This window comes from Saimiri boliviensis, chromosome 9, assembly GCF_048565385.1.
Source record: "Saimiri boliviensis isolate mSaiBol1 chromosome 9, mSaiBol1.pri, whole genome shotgun sequence".
Taxonomy (NCBI): Eukaryota; Metazoa; Chordata; class Mammalia; order Primates; family Cebidae; genus Saimiri; species Saimiri boliviensis.
The window spans coordinates 4,788,258-4,806,848 of NC_133457.1; the positions used below are offsets into that span (position 1 = coordinate 4,788,258).

The 18,591-nt window shown below is 33.3% G+C and overlaps 1 protein-coding gene across 10 annotated transcripts in view; it reads right to left on the reverse strand.

The window, feature by feature from the left end:
- NLGN1 (neuroligin 1) overlaps positions 1–18,591 on the reverse strand; it is an 884,758-nt gene that overhangs the window by 473,271 nt on the left and 392,896 nt on the right. For 7 of the 10 annotated variants that reach the window (XM_074405424.1, XM_074405425.1, XM_074405423.1 and 4 more), the window contains 2 exons: positions 17,297–17,356; positions 9,164–9,316 (listed from right to left, as the gene is read on the reverse strand). In XM_074405424.1, the coding sequence (XP_074261525.1) occupies positions 9,164–9,316; positions 17,297–17,356 (213 nt within the window). The remainder of the gene's footprint in view (positions 1–9,163; positions 9,317–17,296; positions 17,357–18,591) is intronic. The other 3 variants (XM_010335835.3, XM_074405428.1, XM_074405430.1) reach the window with 1 other exon arrangement.

Below are 18,591 nucleotides of genomic sequence, written 5' to 3' on the forward strand. Positions count from 1 at the left end.
ATCTTCTATGGGCAAAATATCTGCCTCATCCATTTATGACCAATCGTCTCACTTTAACAAGGTATAAGTTGTGCTTTTTGTGTCCCCAGCAGAATGTCAACTTTGATCAAGGTCTAGGCCTACCAAAACATTTTTTAAAGGCAGATCTAATCATGTCACTTACCTGCTCAGTGGCCTATAATTGTTTCTGATTGTTCATAGAAGTCCTAAATCTTTAACAAGGTGCTGCCCAACCAGCTCCCTGTTTTTAATGTGATTTAACACTGCTCAGCCTTTACTCAAAGCATCGCAGCTGAGTTTGCTCAGCTCTGTTAGCATGCAAAACTGTTTTCTCCCTCTGGCTTTCAGCTAGACTCTTCTTTCTGCCCACAGCTCTGCCTCCTCCACTTCATGGCCACATCAGATCAACATCTATTGACCCTTGAGATCACTTTAAATTCATTCACAAATTTTTTTTTTTTTTTGAGAAAATATCCTACGCCAAAAACTATTTTAGGCTTTGCAGAGCTAGACAGTAATAAAATGAACAATCCCAACATAAACAGAAAATAATCAGGAATGATAACTGTAATGCAGATCATTTTAAAAGGGAGATGGCATGATATGATGGCTTTTCTTAGACTGGATGAACATGGATGATCTGTCTGAGAAGATGACATTTAAACCAAAATCAGAATGAAGAAGAACTGGCCCCGCAAAGATCTGGGGTAGAGAAAGCACCAGGCATATAATGACTAAAATGGGAGAAAGTTTGGCGTGTATGAAGAACAAATGACAGCTGGAAAAGAGAGGGAGGGTGTTTGAGATGAACTAAGAAATGCAGGCCAGGACCACTTCATGTAGGTTTTTGCCAGACAAGGCAAGGATGAAGTTTGAATTTTATGCTAAGTGAATAATGGGAAGCCACTGAAGTGGGTTAAACAGAAAACTGAGTTGTTATAATTTATATTTTAAAGAGATAATTTCACTGATTTAAATCTAGAGTTTTAGAAAACCTACAAAAATTAAGGGTTTTTCCTTGATCATCCAGATAGATAAGGCCAATGCCATCAGTGCAGTGTTGCGTTAAGGGAAGTTAGAATCCTAGCTCCACCACTGAATGCTGTTTGGACTGTGTGACTGTAAATACATTAGTTAGCCTCTACACTCATTTGTTTCTGCACTTATGAAATCTGGAAACTAATAATCCTACCTCATAGAGTTGCGAGAATTTAATAATACAATCTATGTAAACTGCTTAAAACAATTTTTGGAATAGAAGTCTTCAATGAATGTGGCCACTATTACTATTGCTGTTGTTGCAATGATTATTAGGTTATTATTGACTTCTACAAGTAGGTTATAATATTGTAGTAATTATCATTAGATACAATTATGATATTTGATAATTATAGTTATATAATTATTTAAAATTGAAATATATTCAATTATTGATTATATTATATTTATTATGAGATATTTATACATTTGTAAATATATTTAACTATTATGATTAATTATTATAATATAATATAAATTAAGGATTTTCACAATTTCCTTAATAACTAATAGAATGACATAATAATATCATAGCCTAGTCATGGAAGTCAATAAAAATAGGAGGGCTGAGAAATTCAACGTATTTCAGCCATGTTAAATTTGAGATATTCATTAGAATCTACTTGGAGGGGTTGATACGCAGAAGTATTGAAAGGCTGGAGTTCTGAGGAAGGGTTAGTCGTCAAGATACAGTTTTGAAAAGTCACTTCTATAGAGATGGTATTTAAAGCAATACGCAGGGTTCCTTAAGGTGTATCACAGAGACAGAAGGAAAGAGAGCAAAGAATTTTGCTTAATAACACATTTAGAGGTCAGAGCAGGCGAGCAGAAGTCAGCAAAGGAGGCGGAGACGAAGCAGTCAGGGAGGTGGAAGGAAAATCCTGGGTGATACCACGAAACAAGCAGGCCAAAAAGGAAATGGTTAACTGTGTCCCGTGCTAGACAGCGAACATACAAGATAAAAACAGAGAGGTGACTAACGGAGTTGGCAATCTAGAGGTCTTTGGGAATCTTGACAAGGTCTTTCTCCGTAGAGTATAAGAAATGGAAACTTGAATGTCACCTCCTAAGGGAAACTGTTCTGTGTTTCTAAAATAAAGTAACTCCCTTCTAATTGCACTATTTCTCTAGAATTTACATAGGTAATTGCTAAGAAAATTAACTTTGCATTCAACCATTATCTATGTAAAGTATATAATTTGTTATTCATTTATTTTCTACCTTCCCTAAATCTAGGAATCTACTGAAAGCAAGGATCACATATATCTTATTTTCCACGATATCCTTAATAGCTAACAGAATAACATACAAACGATTGCTCAATTTATAGAGAATAAGGGAATAAAAGGCTGAACAAATAAATGAGTAAGTTACCTAAAACACACCATTTTTCTTCTTTTAACTAACATCCACAGTAATTGACATGCTTACTTTCAGATTTTTCTAGGTTTTAGGCATAAATAAATAGTCGTTTTTACTGCAGGCCACCTGAAACCATTTTGGAGGGAGTGGGGGAATAAAAATAATGAATAGACAGTCAATTTTGCAAAATATCATTACCTATCTAAAGTTGTCCCCAATACCCATCACCAAAGGACAAATAGTTTCTCTTTTCCAGAAGCTCATTTTAGCATTCAATCTAAAATTGATTACCATCTAGCCATTATTAAGACCAGTTGACATAACATATTTGAGAGAAGAAATCTATGGATCAAGTAAACCATCCTTTGCCCTAAATTGGAGTTTAGTTCTATCCTATTATAAGTGAAATCACCAACTACCTTACCCAGATTGCATTTGGTTAGCTCTTTGCTAAAATGACATTATAGAAGTTATGAGCATTTATTATTATGTCTTTGGCTTTTACAGAAGGTTACTATAAATAATCATATACGGAGAATATTTTTGCATCTTATAATGACATGAAGACTATCACACAATTCCTATATTGTTCCATATCCCAAATATAAGCAATACAATCCATATGATAAATTTATCTGCAGTACAATGTAAGGAAAACTATTTTTGTGTATTTTTCTGGTTAATATGTTTGTTTTCTTTATGTGATTATCATTATGAAATTTTATCCATTATATTTTACTATGCTTCTGGAAAACTAGGATATGAATCTGTGTCCAACTGTTGTACATACTCATCACCTAACTTTCTGTATCCTTTTCTCTAAGTATTACTACTCAAACATGCTTTTATCAATCTATTTATTTGTGTGCATTGCCACAAATTAATTCCACTTTTTCCAAATTCGTATGAATAAATGAAAATAAAAATAAAGATTGTCTTTCTCCCTTTTCTTCAGTTAATACCAAGGATAATCCACTCTTCATGGCCTTGCGCAGGTACAACCAATTCAATGAAAATAGTCTGGACTCTATAGAAAAACCGACTCCTCCTTTTATCTCCTGAGAACACATTTGGATGTGTTGTAGAACATTATAATTGTATAAAATTTAACAGTTGTTTAAATATTACTCTTAAATATATAATCACGCCTAAAGTTCTTTGTTTGTTTTGGAGTTTAAGGCTTTTGGTTTTTGGGGATTCTTTTAAAGAGCCAGACGGAAACAAAAACGATGTAATACACAGGAGTAGCAATGACAAAACATTGTACCAATTGAGGGGTTAATATGCTTTTCTGTTTAAATCATGATCAATACAAAGGCTTTAGCAAATTTCCTCGCTCCTAGGCTGATCAGATTCAAATACAAATATCAATTACTATATCCTTATTAATCCATCAGGTATCCTACCCTTCTTTCCTTTTCTCTTGTTCTGTTTTCTTTTTATATATCAAGTGGATCTATTCATATTAGATCAATTAATAAACCCATATATTATAAATATAAGTAGAATATCAATTGTTATTCTCTACTCTTTCTCTCAACTATATCAAAAGCTCTTTAAAGATAAAAACTATATTATCTTCACTTTTATCCCTCAGAAAAAGTGTAGAATGCTGAAAACAAGTGTTACTGATTTGATAACTGACCACACCAAAGTTTTGTGTGTGTGTGTGTGTGTGTGTGTGTGTGTGTGTGTATAGAGATGGTGTGGGTCTGTGTGTTCAACTGATCCTTCTGCCTCTGCATCTTGTACAGCTAGAAATACAAGCACGTGCCACCACACCTGGCTAATTTTTTGTAGAGACATGATCTTGCCATTTTGCCCAGACTGGTCTTGAACTCCTAGACTCACGTGATCCTATTGCCTCAGCCTTCCAAAGTGCTGAGACTATAGGCGTGCATCACCACACCTGGCCTAAAGTTATACTTATTGTTGCTATTTATCTAATAATATTGAAGCATTATCATTGCATAGACAGTCTAATTTTAAGAATCAAAAAATTTTGTTAACCATATCTAATAGAATAAAAATAAGTTAAGATGTTCATTAAAATGTATATGAAATAAAGTTTACAAAAGTTTGTTTTAAATAATTTAGTGCCACATAGAATTATAAAGTAAACTAAATGCAATTGTTTAAATACAAATAGATGAGCTAGCACTTTAAATTACTTTTTTCCATGAATGGGTGGTGTAAACATTCAGTTACTAAGTAAAATATTTAATTAGATGCTTTTCCAAAAATGGGCCAAATTTCCAGATAGATATCAGTACTTCTAAAATATTTAAAAGTATTTTTTCTAAAATAAATCACATGGGCTAGAATTGTGAATTGCATGATTGCCTCCAAGATATTTATGTCAAGATAAAAGTAAATGATTAAATTTCCAACAAATTAAATCTTGTTTGCCCAAGTTAGATCCTCACAGGGGCATTAAAATTTTTCTTTTACTTCAAAGTAATTTATAGATTTATTCTAAATTTAAATAAGTGGTTGAAACATTTTAATGATAAATTACTTATTTTTCATTTTTGAGATTTGTCAATATTATCATTTAAATAATTCTATTTTGAAAAATGTTTAGTGCACATCTCATCTAATAGTGATTTTATACTCTTTTTCAGTTCTTGCTCATAAAAACCTGTTTAGTTATAATCAGAGCAATTAATTTTGATTATTTCCCTTGTTTAAGAACACATCAAATATTTCTCCCTATTTTTTTTTTTTTTTTTTTTTTTTTTTTGAGATGAAGTTTCACTCTTGTCGCCCAGGCTGGAGTGCACTGGCACGATCTTGGCTTACTGCAGTCTCAGCCTCTCAGGTTCAAGTGATGATTCTACTGCCTTAGGCTCCAGAGCAGCTAGGATTACAGGCACCCACCACCAGGCCCAGCTAATTTTTGGATTTTCAGTAGGGATGAGGTTTCACTATTTGGCCAGGCTGGTCTTGAACTCCTGACCTCTATCCACCCTCCGAGGAGGCCATCCACTCCTCTCAGCCTCCCAAAGTGCTAGAATTACAGGCATGAGCCACCACACCTGGCCATTTCTCCCTACATTTCTAAAATGATTATAAGTCATACACTAGAAGGTTAAAAAACATACCCTATTTAAGGACGATGTAACAATGTATTAAGTAATAGATACTGAAGAAAGCAAATATGGAAAGCTTATGTCAAAACTGGCTGAGGAAGAAGAATATATATAGTCAAAAGTGAAAGAAAAGTTAAACAGTGTATAAGAAATGTGATACTAAGTGGTAGGAGGTCACCAGGAGCTCTAACATGAAACTGGGGAGTGAGGTTAACGGGCAGAGTCCTGCATTCCCTTCCTTCTTTGTCAATCTTATTGGCAATGTTTCCCATGATCTTCAATAGCATTTCCAGGGTGGGAGTAAATCATATACAACACAGTAAGAGTGATATTCTATGTTACCACTCCAAAGGAAACCACAGAAGAGTCTTGGTAGAAGAACTGATTCTGCCCTGTGGTAGCTCCTTCTGAGAAATGGTGGAGATTTTTTTTTTCTTCTATTCCATTTCTACTTTGTAATAAACAAATTTTTTAACATGAAATCTTTAAACTGAAAAATTGGCTGCTAGATAGCTGTATGAATTTTCTAACTGAAACATTATCACATCTCTACTCACCACTAAAAGCAAAGAGCAAAAAACAAAACTTGTAATACGATTCCCCACCACCTCCGCTTGGTGAGTTCAAATCAACACAAACTGCACTACCTGTTCCAAACATCCTGACTGTTCCAGCCAGTCATCTCAAAGAAATGATCCTGTAATTACCCAGTTTGTCCGTTCGACCCCTAAATCTACTTCTTTCACACCAAAACGTCCAAATGAAAACACAGTTCGGGATTTCCTCTGATGTGGGATCATGTCTTATTTCCTACTCAATTTCCAACACTCAAGTGCAAATTAGACAGCAATGGTCTTAGATCCCACACCCAAGAAACCTTGGCTTACCTTGTTACTTGTTAGACAAATTATTCACAACATCAATCTCAAACGTCTACAGTCTTTATTGTTGCAGCTCTCCTGTCAGATGAGCTGTTGATCTTGCTGTGGTGCACCACTCAGGCAAAGTGTGCTGAAACAAATGTTCTGATACTTTCTTTCTTATGAATTTATCTAAAAACATTTTTACAATACTCGACACATATTTTCGGCAAGAAGTGACCAGAATACATCGGTTCTAGAGCTAATGTCTTAATGTCTACCTAAAAAATGTTTCACAGAGTTTATACTTTGTCATGTTGAGAGGAGGCCTATCAAGGACAGTCTTTGGCTTATTATCAGTGTATAATGTGTTTAAGAGAAATCAAGGAGATAACTAAATGTTACATCCTGGGGTACAGTAGAGCCAGAACAAATATTTAACACTGGGAAATCATAATTCAATAACATCAACACTGTTGGCTGTCTGCTACTATCTAAACAAGTGATTGATTGAGTTCTTTATATTTTAGCCAGTTAATCCATTGCCTTGCAATCCATTCCTTCACAGTGTGGCATTAAAATTGGGAATGGGCATGAATATAGGTCTAAAATGGGTCAAAATCAAGTCCTTATCAGTTCTGAATACATAACAAGAATGGACAGAGTTTATATTAACATAAAAACAAAGTTCATTTTATGAATTCTTGCTTTATATAAATACAACCAATAACAGAAAGAGGCAAAAAAAAAAAAAAAAAAAAGTCGTGGCCAAAGCATTTTTAAAATAGAATAAATATATATGACTAACTGGATGTTCAAGTCCTTAAAAGCACTGTTACAATAATTTAGCATTTCCACCTAAATTTCGATTCAGCAAACTGGCCACTGCTCAGAATTTTCAACTTGAGAAATTAGAAAAATATAAAAATAATAATCAACAAAAAACAACTGAGCTCTGAACAATACTACAATTAAAATTCAATGCATTAAAATATTAAAAACCCTCCTTCATATTGTTCCATAGGAAACAAATGACAACATTAAGATTTAATAATTCAAGATTTAAGATTCAAGAATTATTATGAGCAATTATTTGTAGGTCTTCGAATACACAGAGTTTTCATTGGTGGAAAGACACTTATCCCAACCCACAGAAATCATATGAACATTTGAAACAATGGATGATTAGAGGAACTAATGTGTACTTGATCAGTGCTACACTGATGAAGTGCATCTATCGTCATCCACCACACTCCAAATTTTCAAAAAAGCAAACGAGAAAATGACTGAAACTTAACCTCCACATTGGTAAAATGTCACCTTCCCTCAGACTATAAACTTGATTCACAAAAATTATTCTACATTTTAAAATATTTTGTGATAAGCATAAACACAGAATTATGATTACATAGGAGTTAGGATAACACTCAAGAGAAAAAAATTCTGATTCTCAACATGGATAAAATATATGATACTACCAATTATTATAAAAGGGAATATAATTCAAATTCCTTTTTTTTACAGAATATTTTAGATGATAAAATGAAAGGGTCAGGTGCCTTGTTGTGTATAAACAAATTTATAATTTACACTATTTAAGTATATAGTAGTATGGGATAAGATTTGGAGAACAATTAAGATTAAAAAGTTAAATATTTTGTGTCTGCATTGTGCTCTTTTAGCAAATTCTGTTAATTAAGTATACTACAGATAAAGAAGTTTTATTAAATGATACAGTAACTTTACTCCTTAAAGTGTGGTAATACTATAACAAATAAACGTATACTCGAATGGCACGTTCATCTCTTTTTTTGTTTGTTTTGAGATGGAGTCTCGCTCTGCCACTCAGGCTGGAGTGCAATGGCGCAATCTTGGTTCACTGCAACCTCTGCCTCCTGGGTTCAAGTGATTCTCCTGCCTCAGCCTCCGAAGTAGCTGAGATAACAAGCACGCACCACCACGCCCGGCTAAGTTTTGTATTTTTAGTAGGACGGGGTTTCACAATGTTGGCCAGGCTGGTCTCAAATGCCTGACCTCATGATCTGCCCGCCTCAGCCTCTCGAAATGTTGAGATTGCGGGCGTGAGCCACTGCGCCTGGCCACAAGTTTATTTCTTAAAAACTAGGTGTCGCATAAGATAATATGTCTGTCTCAGAATATCTAAGTTATTTTACAGATATTTCTCCATACTTTTTATCAAAGCTAGAAATCTCCAACTTGACTTTATCATTCTTTTGGCAAGAGTATACATTATTGAACTGAACTCTTTGTTACTTTATGAAATCAATGTTTTTCAAATTAAATAATTCAATCAGAATACATTCATAAAAAATTACTCATTATTACGGAACCAAAATAATAACAACAAACCAAAGAAACCTCCATCAAAATGCCAAACAATCATTCCCAAAAGCCAGTCCCTATACATACTCTAGAAGAGAATGTAATCTTATTATCTTAGCTCACAGCAAACTTCAGACAATCTTATAGCATTGTAAACAGAAAAGCAGAAGAAGGAAATATTTGTTCAAAGATAAACTCCTCTTTAATAAGGCCCTCCCATTCTGCCTCTCATAGTTTTATAAACCAGGAAGTACATTCCATGACAGCGTGAATAATTTCATTACCTCTTAGTTTTACATCTTAAAACCAACCTATAGAATTCATTGAAACTATGAAAAAAGTGGGTTCAAAAAAGTCAACAAGCCTTTTAAAAAATGGGTGAAACAAAGCAAAGCAGAACAAAACGAGTCAAAACAAAACTATCACACACTTCATGGATTCATGGTAAAAATGAAAGAGACTTCTTACCAAGTACCCCAAGTCGATAGTTGACTGTGATGACGATCACATTGCCATAACTTGCCAAGACACTCCCATCATATAAATTTCCAGTACCTTCCATATATGAGCCACCATGGATATACACCATCACTGGTTTGGGACCCCCACTGTCCCGAATATCTGGAAAACAAATGGTTGGCAATCGTTCTTATCTTCAAAAATAGCACACAGTGAAGCAGAGCATACATTTTCCATTTTAGAAAAAAGAGGGCATAATTCCAATATGGTTCTTAAACGGCTGTTCTTATTAAAGTGTTTCTTAAGCAACTCATACGAAAAGCTATTGTGGAAATGAGCAATAGGCATCCATTGTTTTCTATCAAAATTTTATTTACAAGTTGTAAACTGACTTATGAAACTTAGACAAATTAAAATTAGATGTAAATTTTAGTTATTAACTTCTTAAGTGACAGTAAAATAAAGAGAAATAGAGTGGCAAGGACTCTCAGGACCACTTATTTAAAATGTTACAGAGCTCACATGACATTTATGAACAATAAACTAAAGACAATGGTATTGCTGCTGTTGTGAGTAAAACAATCTGTTCATCCTTTCTTAGGTACTGTAAAGCTTTGTATCAAATACAACATGATTACATCAAGTCATTTATGCTCCAATTTGTGAATATAATTACAGTCTTGTGTTATGCAAGATGTTTCATTTAACTACCTAAGTAATGTCAGATGAATGTTTAGGCAGTAAAGTCATGTACATCTGTGCTCTTCTTGTTGCATTTAGGGAAATGTCATTTGAATAATATTATTTTTAGAAAATTTAGGACATCCACTATTTACAGCTCCCCTTACCCTTTGGAAGAAGAGAACAGACAAATATTTTTTTCACTTCTTTGTGTAGCTAATATACTCTTCTTCCCGTTTTGGCTCTATGTTTTATCATGCAGACATGAGATGGGATAGAGCTAAGTTTAAGTGTAAACTGTCAAAATTTATGGTTAAAGTGATTTCTACAGCTCTGAATTTTATTAAATATGTTTTCTTTTCTCATACTTTTCCTCAATGATGTAATCTTTTATAAAGATCTAGAAATAATATATAAAGGAAACATAAGGTAAGTTTAATCAGTGTGAAAAATGCACTGATTTCTGTAGATAAGCCAAACTGTGTATCAGCAAACAGTTTCATCTACATATTATAAAGATAGAAATATTTGAAATATTACATGTATGCATATATATATATATATATATATATATATATATGGCTCTGAATATATGCAGAAAGAAAACATTACCATTATATAGTAGCCCATGATCTCTTATACTCATAACTTAAAAAATTATACCAAATGTATTCTTTTTTATGTCAAAATTTAAAAGTATAATTTAATAATATGGTTTTGTTCCTTTGCTTTTGACTTTTTTATCAAATTTAATTCTCCTACATGCTAATAATTGAGGTGCCAGTTTTCAGAATGGACTAATAGAATACAAATTTATTGAAAGAAGTGGTGATTACTTAGAGATTCCTTTGCATTTTTTGTTAAAAAAAAAGAATGTGTAATGTAAATGCCTTGATTTCTAATGAAGAATCATTTTAGTATTATTTAGCATCAAGAATTGCAGCTCAGCTTGGTTGACCAGATGTTTGAGTTGGGGAAACGGGTCATTGCAAAACTTACAGACTTTTTTAAAAAATATATTTTAAATTTGACTTAATACCAGTGTATAAACCTACTAGTTTCCTTCTAGTCCCCCACAAGGTGCGTTTGAGAAGAATGTCTTGTTTTTAAGTAGTGAGGGAAGGATAATTTGACATAGGAATCCTTCACTGAACATAGACACATTTAAGAGGAAAAAATCTAAATTTCTTTTCTCCTTCAAACCTTGAGAGAAAAAAAAATAGTATTTGTTCATTTATAAAGATTTGGGGGCTTGTGGAGATGTTAGACTTACACAGAGAAAGTACTTTGAAATTGTTAAACTATGTACTTTAAATGCCTGTTTGCTACATACAGTTTCAGCTTCTTATTTTTCTAGTGTGGCTGGCGCTGAAGATGCAATAATAAATTATTAAACTGAAATCATTAACTGACTGTTCACAGCAGACACTGTACTCTGCTAATTGTATGCTTGGAGGTAGCACAGAGGGAGGCTGTTTCAGAATTCTTCTTTAATTAAAATTACATAGAATTACAAAGCACCAACTGTGAACAGTAATGAAATCTTGGTAGAACCATTCTGTTCACCTGGAAAACAATACAGGCACACATTGAGAAGACCCGCCACGTTTTATATTTCATAACAGAATTAAGTGGATATTGTCAGAAAACACTGAAAATATGACAACAGATTCTAGAAGCTATTTTGAGTGGTATCTCTATTTTTCTTGGAAAACTAGACTTTAAAGGATTACTGATAGTTTGGGTTAATCTTAATTTTTAATTTCCCTTTTCAAAATTTTCAAATTTAAGCCTTGTCTAGTAACTTAATATATTGATTTCTTTTCCATAAAGTTCTCTAGGATTCTTATGCTGTGTTCTGATAAAATATTTTTCACTTGAAGTAACTCTGAGATTTAGGTTATAAAAAGGATTATTAGGTTAGTGCAGAAGTAATTTTGGTACTTACTGAAATGGGTAGAATTCTTAGACATAACAAATGTTAATATTGCTAACAAAGTTTGAGAAACCATAGAAACTTTAGACAATTTTTGTTACAGAAAAAATTGGAAGTCTTTAATAGTGCATTGTCAGAGTGGTCCATCTTAGGCTTTAATTTTATTTTTATTTTTGAGACAGTCTTGCTCTTGTCACCCAGGCTGGAGTGCAGTGGCATGATCTCAGTTCACTGCAACCTCCACCTCCCATTTTTAAGCAATTCTCTTTTCTCAGCCTCCCTAGTAGCTGGGATTACAGGCACACACCACCATGCTGGGCTAATTTTGTATTTTTAGTAGAGATGGGGTTTCACCATATTGGCCAGGTTGGTCTTGAACTCCAGACCTCAGGTGATCTGCCCTCCTTGGCCTTCCAAAGTGTTGAGATTACAGGAGTGAGCCACCACGCTTGGCCAGGCTTTACTTTTTATAATGTTTCATTATAAATTTTTATCTTACGCTTAACTTTTATGCTTAGTTTATAGGGGTTTTAAAAATATAAATAGCAAATATAAAGAGTTTCAATTATAACGATTTCTTTGTTTTTAGAAAGAACCAGACTATAAATAAAACTAATATATCAGATAGCCTACCATTGAATACCATCTGTGAATTCCATCATTTTAATAATAATGTTGAGGAGGGCATTTATCTTCTGCAAAAATATATTAAATGCAGCTTAATTTATAATTAATTTTTTAGAGCTAAGTTGTCTTTTTAAACCTTGTTACATATTTAACTACCTATAAATATGGTGGAATTTGTGAACTATGGATTTTCACTTAAGATTTTTACTTTGCCTAAACAGCATCTACTGACCTTCCTAAATCACATAAGAACCCTCTCGGATATATTTAAATACTACTAACTTAGTTCCAGTAAAACTGCAAATGCTTGTCAGGCATGTTTACATTTTCTGTTATTTGCAATGGTTTAAAGCCTTTGTAAACAAACATATTGAAATCAAGTTCTTCAAGTTAAAAAAAAATATTTGGAATCTGAATAAACACCTTGATTTAAAATTTTAGTACCTATTTTATTTTCTTATAAACCAAAATCCTGAGCCAAGATAGAAAGTTTTGATAGATTCCAAGCAGTTAATGGGGATTTATTTGTGTCTCACAACCAGGATTTGAAATCAGTTTCTATTAATGATCCTAGTGAATAATTATTCATGATATAATCATTAAATATGTTTACTGTTTTTTCTTCTTCTTAAAGGACTCGTGAAGTATTTAAATGCCCATATGTTAGAGTTTTTAGGATTAAGAGTTTTAATATTGTGAAGTATTGCCTCAATTAAATCTTTTTCTATTATAAAAATACATTTCAGGCAGACTTTTGTGCCTCCCACTCATTTCTATGAACCTCAAGTTATCATTCAGAATAATTGAATTAATAAATAGAAATGCTGGCTGAATTTCTGCTCATTAAACTGGACATAACAGAATTAACGATGTATTTTTAGTTTAAAAATATTCAAAATCTACAAAAATTTTTTTTTTTTTTTTTGAGACGGAGTTTCGCTCTTGTTACCCAGGCTGGAGTGCAATGGTGCTATCTCGGCTCACCGCAACCTCCGCCTCCTGGGTTCAGGCAATTCTCCTGCCTCAGCCTCCTGAGTAGCTGGGATTACAAGCACACACCACCATGCCCAGCTAATTTTTGTATTTTTAGTAGAGACGGGGTTTCACCATGTTGACCAGGATGGTCTCAATCTCTTGACCTCGTGATCTATCTGCCTTGGCCTCCCAAAGTGCTGGGATTCCAGGCTTGAGCCACCGCGCCCGGCCCCAAAAAAATTTCTTAAAAGAAAATATATAGGATATAAAATTGCATTGATATATATATATATATATATATATATATATATATATATATATATATATATATATATTTGAGACAGAATCTCACTCTGTTGCCCAGGCTGGAGTGCAGTGGAGCAATCTCAGCCCACTGCAACCTCCACCTCCCAGGTTCAAGTGATTCTCATGCCTCAGCCTCCCAAGTAGCTGAGATTATAAGCACTCACCACCATGCAAAGAGTAATTTTTTTTTTCCTATTTTTAGTAGAGATGGGGTTTCAACATGTTGGACGGGCTGGTCTCAAACTCCTGACCTTAAGTGATCTGCCCGCCTTGACCTCCCAAAGTGCTGGGATTACAGGCGTGAGCCACCACACCCAGCCTAAATATCATCAAGTTAATATGAAGGTATTCTCAGCACCATTAAATTTTTTTAAATACTTTTTAAATTTCTTAAATAAGTTGGTAGAAATCTAGGATGTTACTTCGAACCATTTTTGGCACTTCAGATTAGTTTTGTTTTTAACTATGAAATTGTCTTAAAGATACACAATTCTGCTGGGCATGGTGTCTCAGGCCTGTAATCCCAGCACTTTGGAAGGCTGAGGCCAGTGGATCACCTGAAGTCAGGAGTTCGAGATTAGCCTGGCTAACATGGTGAAACACCGTCTGTACTAAAAATACAAAAATTAGCCAGGCATGGTGGCAAGTGCCTATAATTCCAACTACTCAGGTGGCTGAGGCAGGAAAATCACTTGAACCTGGGAACAGAGGCTGCAGTAAGCCGAAATTGAATCACTGCCCTCCAGCCTGGGAGACAGAGCAAGACTCCATCTCAAAAAAATAAAAGTAATTAATTAGTTAGTTAAATAAAAATAAAAAATATACAATTCTTTTGGTTGTTATAAAACTTAAATGAAAAATGATAAAATTGTGTTTGACCAAATATGGCAAAAGATGGACAGCAGGGATACAAACAAGCATTAGAAGTAAAGAATCCTGCTCCACAGAGAAGGCTTCCATCAGAGTAAGGGAATGGAGGGCAAGCCCCAGCAATATGACAGGTGGCCTCACAATTCAGGGGCTGAGACTGGGACCTGAAATCAAGCATCGGTGGAGGGGAACTGGGAAGTAAGGGAAAATTTCACATAAGTAATCTGATGACCTGACTTCTGACAAATGAAGTTACTTATCAAGTCATTCATATTTGTTGCTTTGTGTCCAGTGATGTTGAGTTAACATTTGGAATAAATTCAATGTAAATATTGAGCACAGTTTTTATTCACAGCCGCATCTACAAAATAGTAATTAGAAAATTGAGTTAAAAATGCTCAGACATTTCTATAAAAGGTTTCTTTTCCCCTGTAGGATATCTGAATTCATCTTTCTCATCTTCAAAATAATTATCCAAAACAACACAGAGGAAGAGACCAAACTGGAATTGACTGCTTTGACATTCTACGCTTTTGAGTATTTAAAAATGTTTATTGATTTGATAACTCTTGTGGCTGAATGGTTTAGTACTTAACCTGAATACTACCTGACATTTTAATAGGGCTTTAGGATATTTTAAATGACTATCTTAAAATGTTAAATGTGCTTCAAAACATCGCTATTAAAATAGATTCAGGTTTACATGGCCTAGCTATGGTCACTCAGACTTATCTACTCTCAATAGGTAAATGCCTTACTTGATGCATCTTAACAAAAGGTAAAATATCACATTAAATCAGCAATCAAAATATTTTTAAAATAGGAAAGTAATGTATTTTAATCCTTTGCCTAAGTTGGGAAAATTTGACGTTTACAAAGATTGACACGAAGTCCTGTAGGCGTTCAGTATTATTTAGATAACAAATTCTAGGAGTTAACGATTTTCAAGGGGTTCAACAAGTCCCAAAGCCTGAAAGTGGAAATAGTCTTCCTTAGAGCTTTTGGAAACAGTAATTCATGTTCTACAACGTTAAAAAAAAAAATGTTCTCTGGGGGAGGGACGGGGCTGTGGGGAGGTGGGAAGAGATAGCATGGGGAGAAATGACAGATACAGGCAAGGGGACGGAAGGCAGCAAAGCACACTGCCATGTGTGTACCTATGCAACAATCTTGCATGTTCTTCACATGTACCCCAAAACCTAAAATGCAATAAAAAAATGTTCTGAATGTCTGAATGCATCAAATTTTGAATAGCGTTTTTTAAAAATCAGAATTTGTATCTTGATACTGTAAGTTTATTTTTAGCTATTTAACATTCAGAATAATAACTCTTGGACAGCAATAATGATTTATTTCAAATATTAATGACTACTTTGTGTTTAATCTTTAATCCACTGCTGAGATTCATGGTAAATGAATATTTAATCAAATGTCATATGCTTCATTTAATCAAAATAATTCTTAAATATTTCAAAAATATTGACACCAAATATAATTTTTAAGCTCTCAATATTCCACCTCTGTGATTTAATTCTATGTTGTTAAGGAGTTTATTAGATGTACATAAGTCAATGAAAACAATGCAAATTTTTTAGTAAAAATTAATTTACCCATAGTTCCCTTGTAACTCATGGACCAAACACTCGTGCTGGACTAGTCGTAGATTATTTTATTTTGTAAAGCTTGTCTTACCACATTATTATTTTCATTATGAGATTTAATTTCTAGGTTTCTGGCAATGATTTGAAACCTGGGATTACAAAATATAATAAAATAAACAAACAAAAAACATAAGCTTTAATCCTGATTGGAACCAAAAAAGATGAGCTCACTTTAATACCACGTAAAGGTACAGTAAAATCAGAAATGTCAAGTCAATCTAGCTAGTGAGTTCATAGATTTACAGACTAAATCAGAATCGTACGTCAAATGAAAGTTGTAAGGAGGCAATTTTGATATTAATGAAGTAGAAAATATTCCATTGCTTATAGTTGCAATGCTTTGAAAATCAGAATATTTTATTTGACAGTCAGGAAATTAGGTCTCTTTGAAATTAAAGAATATTCATTTAATCTTGTCTAAGAAAATAGCTACAAACTCTATCAAAAATACTATGAGTTCAGAGTACTTATGTGTTTGTATCATGTTTAATACAGTTTTCTAAATACTTGTAATGCCTTTTCTTACATATATAATTTAATTGCATTTATGTGACATTTAAGTAAATCAACAGAAAATAGTGTTTTTTTCATCTAAAATATATTGCTCAAGAAACACTTTATATTAGATTTCAGCTTGTCCTTCATTTTATTGGGTATGTGTTTTTTAAAAAACAAATATCAAATGTAAAAATGAAACACATTTTAATATTGGGGAAATATTTACATAGATTAGAAAACATGCAAATGGGCACAGACTACAAGGGAGAGATTGTTAGTTCAAAGAAGGTGGACAAAATTCAGTCAAAATGTGGGATGAAACATATCAAAAGTCAGTTCAAGAAAACATAAAAAAATGCCCCTCTTTTTAAAACATTTTAATGGGTGGCATCAAAATGTAAAACTTAACATTCATTTAAAAAATTAATACTCTATATTTGTATGTAACAACAAGCAAGAAGACAAAACACATCAAAAACGGGAATTAAAAACAACTCTTCAAAAAAAGACAAGAAGTGAAAAAATAGAAAGGGGTGGAAAAAGTGATTGAGGTCCTTGTCATGCAAATAGATTTGGTGAAAAAAATACCTTCATCTTCAGCACCGTCATTATCACCTAAACCATCTGTCTGTTTCTTTGTAAAGGGACCTAGGATGGAGAACGGAGAAATGGAGGGGAAAAAAAGACAATTCAAGAATAAACAAGACTGAGGGGGAAAAAATAAATATAAATACTAAAATTCTCAAGGATATTTCCAAAAAGGGTGGGAAAGTGGTCATATCATAATTGATTACCTATTTTTTTTAAGAAAAAAACACCCCTTTCCCCAAAATATAGAAGATTTTGTTTGTGAATATATCCAGCATAAAAAAAGTACATTATGGCTTGAAACTCAAGTCATGAGCAAAGAAAACGATTTTTCTTAATACCCATTGCAAACAAAAAAGTAAACAGTTTTATTAGCCAAAAGAACTTAATTTATTCAGTGTCTTTTCTAATTTAAATTGGTGGCAACAATGAAAGAGTAGGTCAAAATCACTCTTTAATTTGAGACAATAAAATAACCTTAGAGAAGGCTGAGAGAGAGGAATATTTTAACTTGTTCTTTTTCTATTTTCTTCTGTTTTTTTGTAAGAACATTAACATTTGGTTTTTACATATTTTTGATCCATATTTCTCAAAACTGTGACTTTTTAAAATTACTTGTCATTACACAAATACTTCCCCATGTGTTTTCATTGAAATATTACTTGTGAATTTCAGACATTTGCAGGCTGCACAAATGTATCACTAGATAGTCTCATCACTCGGCAGGGCAAAGGTTTGATCAGTAGAAGTCAGTGTTTAGCTATTAAGATAGTTACCGAGTCAGGGCTTATATTTCATAATCAATTTCATAATATAATGGAATTATGCTGTAGTGCAGTTTCATGCTCAGTATAGTTATTTATAATAGGATCATGTCTGAGGAGAATAATTGTATTAAAACACTGAATGTTTAATAAGTGTTTTTATTATATTTAAGAATGCTAATTTGCAAGAATAAAGGAGCATACCAAAGGGGACATCAAAGGCCATATGAAAGTAATTTTAAGTGTCACATCACTGACATACTCAGCACACGAAAAAGCAAGTGAAGGTCCCGCATTCGTTTTTCGTTTTCACAACCATTTAATTTGTATGACATTTCATAATCCTCATGCAAAAAGCAATCACTACAAACACAGGACACTCAAGTTAAAAGACAGCCAATCACAGCGCAGTAAGCAAGAGAATTTTGTCATGCATAAAATAACAGTCATAGAAAAAGGAAGGAAAAACGGACTGAAAGTCATGTACTGATTTCAATAACATTCATAGTAAAGAAGCAGGCATTAAGTCTA